Source organism: Cucumis sativus, chromosome 1 (genome assembly GCF_000004075.3).
Source record: "Cucumis sativus cultivar 9930 chromosome 1, Cucumber_9930_V3, whole genome shotgun sequence".
NCBI lineage: Eukaryota > Viridiplantae > Streptophyta > Magnoliopsida > Cucurbitales > Cucurbitaceae > Cucumis > Cucumis sativus.
In genome coordinates this window covers 13761866-13779881 of record NC_026655.2, presented here as the reverse complement: position 1 = coordinate 13779881, position 18016 = coordinate 13761866, and the positions used below count along the sequence as shown (strand labels likewise).

Genomic DNA, 18016 nt, shown 5'->3' with positions numbered 1-18016 from the left:
TATTAATGTGATTTTAAGCACGTCCTTAAGCCATTGTTCATGAATGATTTATTTTAAATGTTTAAATTATTTCATGAATGATTTTCAAGATTGTTACCATTTAAAAGTATTTATTCAAGGTTACTGTTTACAAAGGATTGTTTAAGGTTTATTGTAAATAAGTTTAAAGGTTATGTAAGAGGATTCTGAAAGGAATTTAAAAGTTTAAAGTTTTCAGTTTTGTAAATGCTTATATCGGAATGAAGATGTCTCAAAATTACTCACGATGGGGCAAGATTATAAATTACCCATCGTGGGGCAAGATTATGGAGCGCCAAGAAATTTGAGGTTAGGACACTTATCTCCAGGATTTGAATTTATGGACACCTATCACCTAGGAAAAGGGATTGGGGATGCCTCTATCTGAGGTTTGGAGTTGGTATCGAGTAATCTTTACCACATTCTAGGAATAGATACTTGGGTTTCAAGCAAAAAAATAAGGCTTTATGTCACTATTCCTAAATGCTTTAAGGTTTAAGCTCTCATGTTATAGTTTATTGTTTCCTATTCAAAGGATTTCTGAAGCAATGTTTCTAAGGTTTATGATATAAGTTGATGAAAAGATATTTAAAAATCTATCACTCACGAGGCTCGTTTAGCTCACAGTCTTCAAACTGTTTTTTCACTTTTCAGGTAGAGATTGTGTAACACCCTGTGTCCCTAGCACTTGCTTGCCTTGCCCGAGACGTGACATGAAGTCAACTGATATTGTCCACTTCAAGAAAGACATCAGTTGACCCTTAACTTAACCTTAACCTTCACCCATAAAACAAAGAACAATAAGAGAAGCTATAAAATACGAAACTTAAAAACAAAACTGAAAGAAAACTTGTCTTTCTTAAAACAACCTTTAGATAAGTTTATACATACAAAATGAAACCTTATTTACATAATCAAACATAACACCGAAAACCCAACCTAATTCCAACATTACAAAAGTACTAAATAAAACACATACTATAACAGACTAAACTGATTAGCAAAGATATAGTAGCGATTTAGGCTCGGAAGACATGGTGTCTACTTGGAAAGTCAAAAAACATTTTAGAAAGTATGAGCTAAACAAGCCCAGTGAGTGATAGTTTTGTAAATACTTTTCATAAATCTTTTTAAACTGTAAAATGTAAATCTTGTAAACAGTAAACTGTGAATCATAAACTGAAAGCTTTAAATCTTAAAACAATAGTAACATGAATCCTTGTTTTTCTTGCTCGAAACACAAGTATCTCTGATCCTGCCTCGTTACGAGTAATTTAATCTTGTCCTATACGAGCAATTAAATCCTGTCTCATCACGTAAATTTTAAGCCTGCCTCATGATGAGTAATTTATTCCTGTCCGGCATAAGTAAATTTTATGTCTGCCTCACAACGAGTAACTTTTTAGATCGTTTGTTCTAATAAAACATTTTTGAACTATAAATCTTAAATCCTTTTTGAAATAAGAAATCCTTAATTTATACTCAATAATCGTTAAACATAACCTCAATAACAAGAATACTTTAAATAATAACATGCTTGAAAACAATTCACAAATAGCTAAAACATTTAACATAACTCATTCATAAATCATGGCTTTAAACATGCCAATACTGTAAATAAATCATTTTTCACTCAAAGATAGAAGCCTAAATCCTTGGATTATAAATTTGTCTGATCTCCTCTTGTCTTGAAAAAATGGTAAAGTTAACCAATTAATTTTCCTTGACCATGAAAATATAGAAAGTGTAATTAAAATTTTCAATCCAAAAAGATCCACAATCATATCATGACACTATCTTGCATGCATTGGTAGGCGACAGGGCCTTGGCCACGGGCACCTTGTGCACATGACGTGCGTCCAATGCCAACCACCACGCACAATAACCTCTCTGTTCCCAAAATGCCTACTAATCTTGCCTAGCATGCATAACACTGACCTACTGTCCATAACTCTTTTGATAAAACTTTATTCTACAAAGTTGCTTTAAAGTGTCATAACTTTCTTATTCCAACTTTGTGAAGATCAGTTCCAAGTAATGAGTCTGTAGCCCTTTGGAAGTGCACCTTGCTCAAATTCACTCGAGAAATGACCTTCTTGCCTTTCCTTGATCAAAACCTAAACTTCCTCGAATCCAAAATGCACAACAGCCTTCCCTCACAAACAAGACTCAATTTCTAAACTTTCAAGACCAAAATGAGTGATTTTGCACGAGTGAGCTGTGAGAAAATCCTTGGTTATGTTAACTATTTATAAAGAGCCTTGCATGAACATATTTTGACACCTCAACCTTGCTTAATCCACCCTTAAACCTTCTCAAGACACTTGAAACTGCCTTTCCATTTAAAAATGTATGTTAATAACATTAAGACACTTAGATTATCTTTAAAGCGCTTGCTTTAAGCTTGCCACATGCATTTTCAAAACACATAGCTAACCTCTTTGTCCATCTCCCATAGCCTTTCTTCAAAACGCCTAACCAAAATGCCTACGCCCCTTGACAAGTCCAAAAACGCCAAGATCAAATGCCAACTAACCTCTAAAAATGCTTTCTTGCCTACACAAAATGCCCAAATAACCTCTCAAACTACTCTTCTCACCTAACATCTTTCAATTTGACAAGCCATCCAAAATGCCTAACACAGCCTAAAAAACCAAGTAACCTCTTTAGAGGTTCTTTTCTTTCCCTTGGCCACCGAACAAACACTTTTTAGAGGTTATATGGCCCTTTAGCTATCCGCAGTAATCTCTAAACGCTGAACGTGCGGTTCTTTGGTACTTTGCCAATTTTTCCAAATTTTCTTCACTTTAACTTAAACTTAAATTTCAAACGTTTCTCTTTCTCTTAAACCTAAACCTTAACCTTTCCAATTATTTTAACTTCCTTTTTTCCTAAATCCCATTTTCTCTTATTCCTAACCAACTTAATAAATTCCAAAGGTTTAAAAATTTTTGGGGTTTCACATTTCTTACCCCCCTTAAGAAATTTTGTTCTCGAAATTTTCATATCCATATCTTAAGGGCAGTTTTCTTGTTTTTATTAACTTAAACTTATAACTCAAAACATCTTAAAACTGAAAAACAAACACGTAAGAGTTTAGAATTTCTTACCAATGGTTATCTCTTGTGCATCATCTTCCTCGTTGCATCATTGCAAAAACATTTCCTTGTTGTCGAGGTTGCCCTACACTTTTTGGTTTACTATTACTTGGTCCCTCTCCTCTAAGTGTTGCAGTTTTCTATTGACTTATCGATTGAGATCCTTCCTTCTGGTTGTCCTGTATAATCACTTTCATTAGAGGACTTTCTCTTTGGAAATTCCCTAGTTTTCTACGATAGTAGCATTCATCTGTCCTTATTAAACACATTTTTGTATGCAATCTTCCACAATTTTCACACAGAGGTCTTGCAAATTTACTTGCTCTTGATTCCTGTCTCGATTGAGATCTCGTTGCTGCTCTATTTGATTACCTTGGAAATGTAACACTTCCTTGACTAACTTGCTTGCAGGTTTTCTCACCAGATCGAGTTTTAAAGTTCCTTTTACTCAATATACCAAAGGTAAGTTGTCATTACTTCTATCCTTTGGTATTACTAACTGATGAAATCCCTTGACCTAATTCTAATGCTAGCCTTGCCTTCAAGAAACTCTATTTTACTCATAATGCAGTCTCAACCAACTTAGAGAAGTCAGTTCACTTTGTCCTTAAAGTAACAGGAGTAAGGATTTCTTACCTTAAACCTCTTTCAAATATCCGCCAACGATCAATCTCAATTGCCACTAACACTTTCGCATACCTTAACACCTCTGTAAACTTCCTTTCATAATCTGCTATAGACAATGATTCCTGCTCCAAATGTAGAAATTTGCCCCTCTTCGTCTCCCGATAAATACTTGGATAATACTTATCTTAAAAAATACCTCTAAAAGTCTTCCAATCCAAATCTGTATCTTCTCGTCTAACCTTCACTAATCTCCACCAATATTCTGCTTCTTTCTAAAAAAGAAACTTTACCATCTTACCTTTTTCTCTTTAGGACACCTGATGACGTTAAAACACTTTTATCCCAACACTAACCAATGACTCAACATCAGCTGAGTCCGTCGAACCTTCAAAATTTGTAGCTTCTAAATTTTTAGTCGTTCAATACCATATTTGTTTTCAGGAACTCAAGGCGTCGATCCTATTGTTATCATGAACTTTTGGGAAAATTTATGATATTGTTCTTCTTCGGTCTTAGCTTGTATCAAAGTGCTAGATTCTTCCTCAGATTGCTTCTGAGTAAGACCTCAAGTTTCGTCCAAATCCCGCTTACGATGTCTATCTTTACGCTGCTGAGGCATGACTCCTATACCATATCAACCCTTAGACATGTTATAGAGACTACTAACTAATGTAAACTTTAAACTTTAACTGTAACTTCCTTTCATTGAACTTTTCTTTTCCCTTACTTTTTCTACCACACAAAAAACTAACTGTTCTTACTATCATGACTTGGACTTTTACTCCCCAAAGACTAAACTCTTGCTCTAATACCCAATTTGTCACATCCTGCCTCGAGCACTTGCTTGTTTGGCCCGAGACATGACGTGAAGTCAATCGATATCGCCCACTTCAAGAACGACATCAGTTAAACCTTATCTTAACCTTAACGTTAAGCCATAAAACAAAGAACAACAATTGATGCAATAACACGTAACTTAAATATAAAACTAAAAGAAATCTTGTCTTTCTTAAAACAATCTTTAGATAAGATTATACGACAATGTGAAACCTTATTTACATAACCAAATATAATACGAAAAACCTAACCTAAGTCTAACATTACAAATATACTGAACAAAACACGTACTATAACAGACCAAACTCTTCAACAAACAGATAGTAGCTATTCAAGCTCTAAAGACACGATCTCTATCTTAAAAGTGGAAAAACATTTTGCAAAGAATGAGCTAAACGAGAGTTCAGTGACTGATAGTTTTCTAAATACTTTTCATAAATCTTTTTAAACTGTAAACTGTAAATCTTGTAAATAGTAAACAGTGAATCATAAACTGAAATCTTTAAATCTTAAAACAATTGTAACATGAATTCTTGTTTTTTATGCTCAAAACATAAGTGTCTTTGATCTTGCCCCATTACGAGTAATTTAATCTTACCATGTACGAGTAATTAAATATTGTCTCGTCACGAGTAAATTTTAATCCTACCTCGCGATGAGTAATTTATTCCTCCCCTGCACAAGTAAATTTTAAGTTTGCCTCGTAATGAGTAATTTCTAAGATAGTTTTTCTTATAAAACATTTTAAGACCATAAATCTTAAATCCTTTTGAAATAAGAAATCTTTAACTTACTCTCAATAATCCTTAAACATAACCTCAATAACAGTAATACTTTAAATAATAACATGCTTGAAAACAATTCATAAATCATGGCTTTAAACATGCTTTGCATTAATTTAAATAAATCATTTTCCACTCGCAGATACAAGCCTAAATCCTTGGATTATAAATTTTCCCGATCTCCTCTTGTCATGAAAATATGGTAAAGTTATCCAATTAATTTTCCTTGACCATGAAAACATCGAAAGTGTACTTCAAATTTCCAAAAGTTGTCCAAAAAGACACAAAATCATGTCATGACACTGTTTAGCACACATGGGTGGTGGCAAGGCCTTGGGTGCGCGCACCCCACGAACAAGCCATGTGCCCAACCCCAACCACCATACACAATAACCACTTTGTTCCCAAAATGCCTACTAATCTCTCCTAGTATGCATAACATTGACTTACTGCCCATTACTTCAATTTTGATCAAAATGTAAACTTTCTTGAATGCAAAATGCACAACATCCCCCTCTTACAAACTAGACTCAATTTTTGAACTTTCAAGCCTAAAATGAGTGATTTTTCACGAGTGAATTGTCAGAAACTCTTTGTTGAATCTAGCTATTTGTAGAGAGCCTTGCATGAACATATTTTGATACCTCAACCTTGCTTAATCCATCCTTAAACCTCCTCAAGACACCTTAAAGTACCTTTCCACTTCAAAATTCATGTTAATAATATTAAGACACGTGGATTAACTTTAAACCGCTTGCTTTAAGCTTGCCACTTGCATGTCCAAAACGCATAGCTAACCTTTTACACGACTACAAAACTGGCTTTACTTTATGGTTAAAAATTGTCAAGTATCTGTTTACTTGATGTTATTCAATGTGTCAAGTAATACAATGACAAGAATAAAGGTGGTTTACTTGACAATGTTTAAGCATCAAGTAAAACCAGTTTACTTGATAGGTAAAAAACGTCAAGTATATGAGATTACTTGATGCTTTTTACACGTCAAGTAATCCAATGTCAAGAATAATAGGGGTTTTGTTTGACAGTTTTTAAGCATCAAGTAGTATTATACTTAACTATTTATAAAAGTTAGGTATACAAGATTTGTTGACATTTTCTATATATCAAGAATTTGTTTACTCTTGACACGTTTTTCATGTCAAATATTTTTTTATAAAAAAAAAACTATATATTTTAAAATATCCCCATAATTTATCTTGCACCAGTTTTGAAGTTCAACAATATCGAACTTATATAAGTAAAGCAAGAGAGTACACATACAAATGTGCTAAAGTACACATTAATTGAATAATTGAATCAACTAAACTTTTTTCATCAATGAACTAATAATATTTTAACATATTGCATATATATATATATATAGATCAATGAATCATATACATACATATGGTTAGCCTAAACTTCTAACAATAGCCTAAGCTTTCCATCTATGTGTAGCCTAACTATAGGAGTATCAACTAAACTAATTCACCTAGCTATATCAAGTATATCAACAAAATACCACACCAATATCCAGTATCAACAAAACTTGTCTATCTAACCCAAAATATGATCACCATAAATCAAATGCGGCCGCCCAAAAAACCAGCAAGCTCCATGCGCACTTCATCCAACTCGAATTGACTATATGGGCTTCTTGTATCAATCTGATATGAAACACAAATTATTAAAGTTAATACTTTGATTACTTGAATTGTAGAAAATAATTCAAATAATCATTTAAACACAACATACCAAATCTGTTACTACTATGCTTCCATTAATGATTATATCTCTCATGTATCTCATCACATAGTACCCATATTCAACTACTCCAACTTGCAAAGGACATTTTAAATAGATAAATTACCAAAATATATACTTAATGGTGCAAATAGCTCATATACCGTATACTTTTAATTAACGAATAAGTATGTTTACACTTTACCTTCACTATTTTCCATATTGACTGTTTTCGATTTGTTTGAATATTTTTCTGAAAGCGAAAGATAGTAATAGCCCTATTTGCAAGAAACAACTACACTTTAGCCATGAAGTGAACTTTAAGACGGTAAACATCATATATTAAAAAAGCTTACTTGCATGTAAGTTATGTAATTAATATCTACTCTTGATGTTGTTCGAAGTGAGTCAATATAATAAACTATCTCATCGTATGCGTTAATAGCCAGAAGTGCCCAATGACCACTACATAGAAAGAATTTAAGTAGATTATCTTAACATAATCCAAAACAAGTTTCTCTACGCTAAATCAAAAGTAAACTACAACAATAAAAGTTGAACTCCCCTCCCTCTCCATAGCGCCTTAACATAATCTAAAATTCTAAGATTATATTAAAAGAAACAAATCACCTATAGCTTATTTTATTTCCTAAAGAAACATAATATGATCAAAGTTAAATAAAGAGCACATTAAAGTATGAGTTATGTGTTTCAATATCAATGGAAGAAGAAGCAATACAATTTAATTCAAAGAAACATAATATATATAATCTAAAATCTTAAGATCCAATTCAAAGAAACAAATTTCCTTAACATAACCCAAAACAAGTTTCTAGAAATCAAAAGTAGAGTACAACAATAAAAGTTTAAAGGCCCCCCCCCCCCCCCCCCCCCCCTCGCATATTGCCTTAACATAATCTAAAATTCGAAGGTCCAATTCAAAGTAACATATCACCTATAGCTTATTTTATTTCTTAAAGAAACATAATATGAACTAAACTAAACGAAGAGCACGTTAAAGTATGAGCTATATGTCTTAATATCAATGAAAGAAGAAGCAATACAATTTAATTCAAAAAAACATAATATGATCTAAAATCCTAAGATTCAATACAAAGAAACAAATTTCCTTTAACATAATCTAAAATCCTAAGATTCAATTTAAAGAAACAAATCACCTATAGTTTATTTTATTTCCTAAAGAAACATAATATGAACCAAGCTAGATGGAGAGCACATTAAAGTATCAGCTATGTTTTTCAATATCAATGGAAGAAGAAGCATGAATTGATTAGTATATTTTATTACTTACTCGGGTTTAAAAGGAGCCAGAATGAGTTTTGGTTTTGTTTTGAAGCCATTAATCCACTACATAGATTCCAAGCTCTAACTTCTTGGGTGTTGTGACCAACAGATATAAGGGATGGATCAACGAAGATGTAATTTGAAACAACTTGTGAATGTAAATACCTAAGAAAGATGGAACATAAAATAAAGGAACACTTATATAAAAAGTCTAGAGTTGATGAATGAGTAATTACGCCATATATGCCACCAATGTGAAAGTCTTGACTTCTCGCATGTGTAATAGAAATCAATAATATCTTTGTGAAGAACACAAGTCTTCCTACTAATACCAAACTATGAGATGATAGTTGGTAACCAATGTCTGAATCTTTGTCCATTACCTTTTCAGCAAATCTAAGCATTGTCTTCAAAGGTAGTGGCATGTTGATATTAGACTCACAAGTATCTTCTTTTTCATTAGAAACCTAAGAAAGTCATAAATCCAACAATAATGCTAAACTACGTAAGACTTATATAGAAACTCATACAACAAATTTTGTCAAAACATAACTACTTACCTTGATAGCATCCTTATGTTCATCATCCATATTCACCTCCCTCTTTAACCACCTTCGTTGTGACATTCATTTTCTCATAGTTCGATCTTTTTTTACATTGAATATCATATTCTAATCTTGGTCTAGAGCAAGATCCATGTGCAAACGTTGGTGTAGATTGTGTTGATATGTGAATACTCTTTAATTCTTGAACTCACAAACAAAGTTTTTCATTCTCTTGGCTAACCTTCTCAATTTCTTCACTTCGTTTCTTTAAGTTTTTTGTTGTATGGAAGTAAACAGTTGTGGTGACAAACCCTCCAACTTCACGTACACATCCACTACACTCTTCTATACTCAAAGTTGATGTCAAAACATCGTTTGGAGATGGCTCTTTGTCAACATAAGTATTTGAGATCTCATCCTAAAATATGTAAAAAAATATAGCTTAATTTCATAAAACTTTAAAGAATGTAAAATTATAACATGTCTTACTATACGATTCACAACTTTTTAAACATGTTCATTGTCATATTGCCCTTTCTTATCTACACGAGCCTTCTTCCACATGCTAGCTCGATCAAGATCACCTTCTTCTGAAGGTATATTTGTCTACATTTCAATATATACAATGCATTAGATTGATTAAGAAGCTTTTATGACTAATTCAAACATAAACTACTTCTTACAAATTCCTCTCGAAGATTAGCATAACATTTTCTTGAGAGTCGATGGTTATACTTATTCTTCTTCTATCTTATTGAAGTTCTCTTGTCCTACACAAATATAACATTGTCACTACTCCAAAAACAGGCTCTCTTGACGTTTGCAGTTTTCCTTGACGTTTTTTTCGAAAAACGTCAAGAAAGATTTCATTTTTAATAAAAAACATCAAGAATTTTTCTGAAACATCATTCTTGACGTTTATTAAACATCAAGTAAAATAAATTTTTCCTTGACGTTTTTAAAACATCAAGAAATATCTATTAATTTTTTGACGTTCTTAAAACGTTAAGAAGCGTATGAATTCGACATGCTTGACGTTTCTTAAACGTCAAGAATTTAAAATTTTACTCGACGTTTTAAAAACGTCAACAAATTTATTAAAAAATCCTTGACGTTTGTAAAAACGTCAAGAAATTTATAAAAAAATCTTTGACGTTTTTAAAACGTCAAGAATATTTTTAAAATTTCTTGACGTTTTTTAAAACATCAAGGATTTAATCGTAAAACGACGTCATTTCATTTAAGTACATTTTCTCTTCTGTAAAACCTAATTTGTCGCGCGTTCGAAGGGAAGCTTCTCCCCTGTTGCATTCGTCGTTCGTCGTTCTCCCCTTTCACCGTTCTCAAGCTTTCACCATTCTCAAGCTTCCACCGTTCATCGTTCTCCCTTCGTTCATTCACCGTTCACTGTTCACCGTTCACCATTCGAAACTCGTACAGAAACGTGAGCCATTGGTCATTCACGAGATAAAGCCTACGGTCCCTGTTCATCGTTCTTGCACGGTTCCCTCTATTCACCTTCTTTGTTCGAAAACGCGTAACACATTCAGACCTGTTCTACCGGAAAACTTCCATTTGTCTCCAATTTCTGTGTAAAAGGGAAGCTCCTGTTATGCCTTACACTGAGAAGATATTGAATTTTAATTTTCGGCTCTAACATTTTTCCTAATCTACTTCTTTCTTCTTCTTTTCAATTTTACTTACTTGTAATCAAAATTATCACTTGTTTTTTTATAGAACCAATTACTTCTTTCTTCTGTGTTTCTTTTGCTTTCAATTTGATTATCACTTGTTTTTCTATCTTACCTGTTGAAGGAAATTGAAGTCTGGTGCGTTACCCTTGTGTACATTCTTTAGATGTTAACGAATATTGGTTTGGTAACTGTTTATTGCTCTAATATTCAATTAATGGTACTGGAGGAAATCCTGATGGAACCATCCCGACTTAGTTGGTTTAATAACTGTTTATTTATAATGCAAGTTTGAGCCTTCAATTTATGGAGAGGAACCTCCCTGCCTATCTTCTGAGCTAATAGGATCAGTCTTTATCTTTGAAAATGATACCACATTAGAAACGACATTTGGACCTGTTGTGTTAATTACTCCAAGCATGAAACTTGTACTTGTACTTTTCTGATTTTTTGATTTTCTGAGTCATTCTTTGTATGAGTTTGACATTATTTTGCGTTTCCAATTGTTTGACAGTGATCAATTGTTGTAGTTTGTTGAAGATTAGGTGTTTTTAAGTTTGTCCTTCCACTTTAATTATCAATAGTGACAATAACTTTATTTCTCATTAGATTTACAATGATGGATAAATCTTGGATGCACAAGAGTAGATTGTCTAAAGATTATGAGTTGGGTGTGGAAAACTTCATCAAATTTGGATTTTCTAATACAACTAGCTCCTATATTCGCTGTCCTTGTTTGAAATGTGGGAATTGTGAAAAAAATAATAGAAGGGGTGTTAGAGATCACTTGTATGTTAATGGTATTGATGAAAGTTATAAAATTTGGTTTTGGCATGGGGAAGAACTTCCTAACTCATCCTTCTATGATGAATCTTCAAAGTTTGACATCCATACATGTGAAGATGATGATGTTGGAAGTGTAAAAGAAATGATTGAAGTTGCTCATGAGGAGTATTCAAAAGACCCAACTGGATTTGAGAAGTTGCTTATTGATGCTGAAAAACCATTGTACGAAGGATGCAAAAAGTACACAAAGTTGTCTACTCTAGTCAAATTGTATAATTTAAAAGTTAGGTATGGATGGAGTGATACTAGTTTTTCAGAATTACTTGAAACTTTGAAGGAAATTCTGCCTACTACCAATGAGCTCCCGAATTCATTGTATGAAGCAAAGAAAACATTAGGTGCATTAGGAATGGAATACGAAAAGATTCATGCATGCCCGAATAATTGTTGTCTCTATAGAAAAGAATTTGCTAATGCAATTGAATGTCCTGAATGTGGTCAATCAAGGTGGAAAAACGTCAAGGATACAAATGAAAGGAGAAAGCAAATTCTCTCTAAAGTGATATGGTACTTTCCAATCATTCCACGATTTAAAAGGCTATTCAGAAGCATTGAATGTGTTGAAAACTTGACTTGGCATTCTACTGAAAGAATTAATGATGGCAAGTTACGACATCCAGCAAACTCTCCAGCATGGAAGTTAGTAGACATGAAATGGCCAGACTTCGATTCTGAACCCAGAAATCTTTGTTTAGCATTGTCAGTCGATGGAGTAAATCCTCATGGTGACATGAGTTCTAAATACAGTTGTTGGCCGGTAGTGGTGGTTATTTACAATCTTCCACCATGGTTGTGTATGAAAAGAAAGTACACGATGCTATCAATGCTAATTTCAGGACCAAAACAACCAAGGGATGACATAGGCATATACTTAGCACCATTAATTGAAGATTTAAAACTTTTATGGGAAAGTGGTGTTGAATGTTATGATGCTTATCGAGAAGAACCATTCAACTTAAGGTCAATTTTGTTGTGGACAATCAATGATTTTCCTGCATATGGTAACCTTAGTGGATGTTGTGTGAAAGGGTATAAAGCATGCCCAATTTGTGGAGATAATACAAATTCTATAAGGTTAAAGTATGGGAAGAAAATGGCATACCTTGGACATCGTAGATTTTTGGCACGAAATCATCCGTATCGACGACAAAAGAAGTCATTCAATGGTAAAAAAGAACTTGATACAATTCCAAAGCCACTTTCTGGGGAGGATGTGTATTTAAAATTGAAAGATATTGAATTTTCTAGAGGGAAGAAGAACCATAAGAAACGATTGATGAACAGAAGTGACAAAATTTGTTGGAATAGATTATCTTCTTTTTTTGAGTTGCCATACTGGAAGGATCTTCATGTTAGACATTGTTTAGATGTGATGCACATTGAAAAAAATGTTTGCATGAATATCTTAGGTACACTTCTTGATATTCCTGGGAAAAGTAAGGATGGATTGAATGCTAGACGCGATTTAGTTGATCTAAAACTTCGACCAGAGCTTGCCCCTATCAGTAGTGAAAAGAAAATATTCATTCCGCCCGCGTGTTATACTCTTACAAAGGATGAAAAACGATGTGTTTTGAAGACTTTGTCTGAAATAAAGGTTCTTGAAGGTTACTCTTCCAATATTAGAAACCTTGTGTCAATGACAGATTTAAAACTTAATAGTTTAAAATCTCATGATTGTCATGTGCTCATACAATAGTTGTTTCCCATTGCGATAAGATCAGTGCTACCGAAACATGTTCGTTATGCTATAACTAGGTTGTGCGTCTTTTTCAATTCTGTATGCAACAAGGTATTAGACGTACAACAACTAGACAAGTTGGAAGAAGATATTGTGGTAACATTGTGTTTGTTTGAAAAGTATTTTCCCCCTTCATTCTTCACAATCATGATTCATCTCACAGTACACATAGTTAGAGAAGTCAAACTTTGTGGCCCTATATATCTTCGATGGATGTATCCCTTTGAAAGATTCATGAAGGTCATTAAAAACTCTGTGAGGAATAGATATCGTCCAGAAGGTTGTATTGCTGAAAGTTATTTAATAGAAGAAGCTGTTGAATTTTGTACTGATTTCTTATCTGGAGTAGATCCCATTGGACTTGGGACTCGCAAGTCACAAGACCATTTAGATACTTCAAACATTGGTAGACCATTGTCCATGGGAGTTCCTTTCAAACCTCAACAAGAACTTCTACATCAAGCTCATCAATATGTTTTGGAAAATACAGTCAATGTCCAACCATATACAGAGTAAGTATTTTCTTGCTTTCTTGATTGTTTTATTCACTTTTATATACTTAATCTAACTATATTACATTGTTTGAATTGATGACTACAAAGAAAACATAAGAAGGCTTTGCAACTACAATATCGGAATAAGTCTAGAAATCAAAAATGACTTCATGAGGAACATAATTGAACTTTTATACATTGGCGGGAAGAGGTATAGTGCTGAACATAGTAATTTAGTTACACATGTTATGTGTCCAATTTTAAATAAGAATTATCATGTTAGGTATCAACTGAGCTTGAAGTTGGAAATGCTGAAGTTTCAGATAACTTACGATGGATTGCTCATGACCCTCATCCTTTTGTTATTAGATATAGTGGTTATGCAATCAATGGATGTCGCTATCACACACAATCTTGTGATAAAGAACGAAGTGTACAAAACAGTGGAGTTAGCTTAGTTGCAAAAACAATGCAAGTGTCTAGTTCTAAAGATAAAAATTCGGTCATCGGAGATATGTCATTTTATGGAGTCATACAAGAGATATGGGAACTGAATTATAATACGTTTAATGTTCCTGTGTTTAAATGTGATTGGGTTCAAAACAATGGCGGTGTTCGGATTGATGAACTTGGCTATGTTTTAGTTGATTTGAATAGAGTAGGACACAAGTCAGACTCCTTCATACTAGCAAGTCAAGCAAAACAAGTTTTTTATGTTGAGGATCCAAGCGATGTTAGATGGTCAGTTGTGCTTACTCCACCACAAAGAGACTTTGAAGATAGATATAATAACGATGAACTTGGTGATACAATACTACAGTGTGAAGGAATACCCAATGGTATGCCAGATGTTGACTTAAATAATGACTTGGATGACAACATCTTAACATACGTACGAGCAGATTGTGAAGGCACATGGATACCTACATAATATTATAAGGTTTAGTTTTACTGTTCTCAAACTAACAGTACCATTCGTTTATTATGCTCATTCATCTCAATTAATTGATCAGTTTTTAATTTTGTTTAAAACTTGTATACTATGCTAATTGTTTCTTCATTTTGATTGGCAGCCTTTGATTCATACATCACATGGATAACTTTAGTGATGAAGAAGCTGGTGTTGAAAATGAAACCCCAAAGCAGATATGTAGACCACGAGGACCAACTATTATGTTCGATGTCACTCGCATTAGAAGTTTGGGAGAGAAGAAGGTGGTGATGTACAATGAAGACGGAGTACCCATTGGTGAGAATGGAGCAAAGTTGAAGTCTTTCATAGGATCTGCGACACATTATCATGTCTCGATCACATATTCATCGTGGAAAAGTGTGCCGGTAGAGCTGAAAGATAAAATATTCAGTACGGTTGAGGTGTATATATATAATTTCAATGTGCTTATATTGATAATGTTCATGATGTATACTTTATTAATCACTTTTAAATATTTAGGCCGCATTCGTCATTAATCCAAGATCTAGGAAAAATATTATCCAAACTGCTGGCATTTCATTTCGTCAGTTTAAGTGTTGGCTAACAACAAAATATATTATGCCACATAAGGATGAACCACAACTCCTACAAGTTCCACCAGAAAAGTATTCATTCATTGATCAACATCATTGGGCAGAATTTGTAAGGTCTAGATTGTGTGAAACTTTTCAGGTATGTTACTTTCTCAATAACAAATATATTTGTAAAGTTTAGATTGTGTGTTACTTTCTCACTAACAATATTTTTGAAAAATAGGAAAAAAGACTTCTGCAACAAGATAGACGATCTAAGAACAAGTATAACCATAGGATTTCGAGGAAGGGTTATGCCAATCTTATCGAGGAAATGGTAAGAACTAATTTATTAAGTTTAGCAAACTTTATCAAAGGTTGTTTTAATCTTATTATGGAATTGAAAGGTAGAAAAAGGAAGGTTCAAATCAACAAGAGTTGGATCGAGCCATCATGTGGAAGAAGGCTCGAGTTAACAAAAAAGGGGAGTATGAGAACGACGACGTTCAACAAGTTGTCCATAAAATTGTAAGACTTTTTGTATATTGAACATTTGAACTAGATTGGTTTTGTTTACACATTTCTATAATGTAGATTGGTTTTTGTTTTAGGATGAGATTTCAATGAATACGTCTTCATCGTCTCAAAAGGACACTCTTCTAACGATGCGTTAACCCAGGCATTGGGTACAAAAGAGCATCACGATCGTGTTCGTGGGGTCGATGGGTATGTTACTCCTACCAATTACTTTCATTCTATAAAAAAGACATCTAAACGTGAGGATGAGATTATACTTGAGAATAAAGAACTTCGAAGGCGTGTAAGCGAATTAGAAGCACATATCCACTCAAACTTGTCTAGACCATTGACATATAAGTGATCTCTAATAATAGTGTGACTTTGTTTTCATAATTTCCACATTTCAAACAAGGACAACGAATAGAACCATCATTTGTATTAGAAAATCCAAAATTCAAGAAGCTTTCTACACCCAATTCATAATCTTTGGATAACCTACTCTTGTGCATCCATGATTTATCCATAGGTGTAAATTCTAAGAGAAGTTATTGAGTAATGGTTATCAATTTGAAGTATAATATAAAAAATATATAATGATAAATATTTCTATAAATGTTTGTGTTGAATGCATTTTCAAAAGAGATGAGCACAATAATCAAAGTCACCATTAGGACAACTAAATCATTTTATGGAAGCATAGTTGCCTGCAATTTATCCAGGTCAAGAGGTTAAACCTGAGGCTAGGGGGTTCTATTAGTCAAAGGAAGACCAAACTAGTGATTCAGTACTTATATCCATCCTTATTCATAAGTCAACTCGGAGGATTGGCCATAAATATATCTGGTTTCTCACTTATCTTTCATCAAAGCTCCTTTGTAATCTTGTGATCCAATAAGTTGAAATCTCAACTTTAATAAATCACAATTAAAAAATCTATAACAATCAAACTGTTTGATTACCTCCACTAAAATTTCCTTTATGAGTCAGAGACAGAATAAATTGCAATGAGTGGAACAACAATGAAGGGTAATTCCATTGTATAGCTAATGTTTAGTGCATTAAGAGTCGTAATGAAGAAACAACATTATAAGTATTTGAAACATACAAAGGGAGAGGGAAAGAAACTAAGAAGGCAACTTGACGAAATCAGGGAAGAAGGTAACCTAGATGATTGGTGTCATGCACTACAATCAGGGAAGTGATGGGACGTACGTCTGACGAAAGAATGAATTACCTGTTACGAGTAATTGGGGAATTAGGGAAGAACGAGTTGTCTGTACGTCTGGATTCATCGAACGCTAAAGTTCAGATGATTAGAATCACGACTGGTGGCGCACAAATTGACGAGTGACCAGTAGTACAAAAGTGGTCTACGGCGACAGTTATTTACTGTCGCGAACGGATTTCGCGACAGTTATTTTCAGTCATAGAAGCGGGAGTCATGGAAAGGCCTTCGACGACAGTTTTTGAAAACTGTCGCAATAGGTTATTTTATGACATGAAATAAATGTCGTTAATCAACATTCAACGACATTCAATAACTGTCATAATTTATTTTATGACATTCAATAACTATCATCATTTCTTTATTAACGACAGTTAAATAATTGTCACGAATTCTATTATCGTGATATGTATTAATTGTCATGAATATGTTTTTCGCGACAGTTTTTTTTGTAAAAATGTCATTGTTTAGTTATTGACGACATTTTTTTCCAGTCAACGATTGTGCAATCGTGACAGTTTTTCGATAACATTAAATGTCATTGTTTTGCTAGTGACGACATTTTTTTCCAGTCAAATATATTGCAACTCCACCATTACACGAACCATTAGAATGACAATAATGTAGCTGAGAATGACAAATTTGAAATTATACAAGTTTCACACCAATGTACAAAAAAATAGCCAACACTTTAATATATATACACTATAATACGATTTATAATATTTGTACATCTTAATACAAGTTTCAACAATCCACATGTACGAAATACTAGCCCTTAATCAAAAAATATTTTAAATAGCATTAGAATACATCTAACAAGATTTTCTGCAGAAGCATAAACGACCAACCGAGAATGTTCGTCTCTGGAAATGTTTTTTGAAAGAAAACTCATGAAGTTGTCGACTCCAGTTGAACCTACAAAGACAACATGAATATAAGTATCCATAACACATACGTACAGTCAATGAGTAACTAAATCAATGTCTCAACAAAATACAGAACACAAACAAGAACTTCAACACTTGATTCCATGAAA

The 18016-nt window shown here is 33.3% G+C and overlaps 1 protein-coding gene across 1 annotated transcript; it reads left to right on the top strand.

Moving 5' to 3' along the window:
- Nucleotides 1–11265: 11265 nt before the first annotated feature.
- Nucleotides 11266–14185, top strand: LOC116404095. The gene is made up of 3 exons (XM_031886312.1): nucleotides 11266–13099; nucleotides 13397–13745; nucleotides 14011–14185. The coding sequence occupies exons 1-3, from the start codon at nucleotides 11266–11268 to the stop codon at nucleotides 14183–14185; spliced, it is 2358 nt and encodes a 785-aa protein (XP_031742172.1).
- Nucleotides 14186–18016: the final 3831 nt, after the last annotated feature.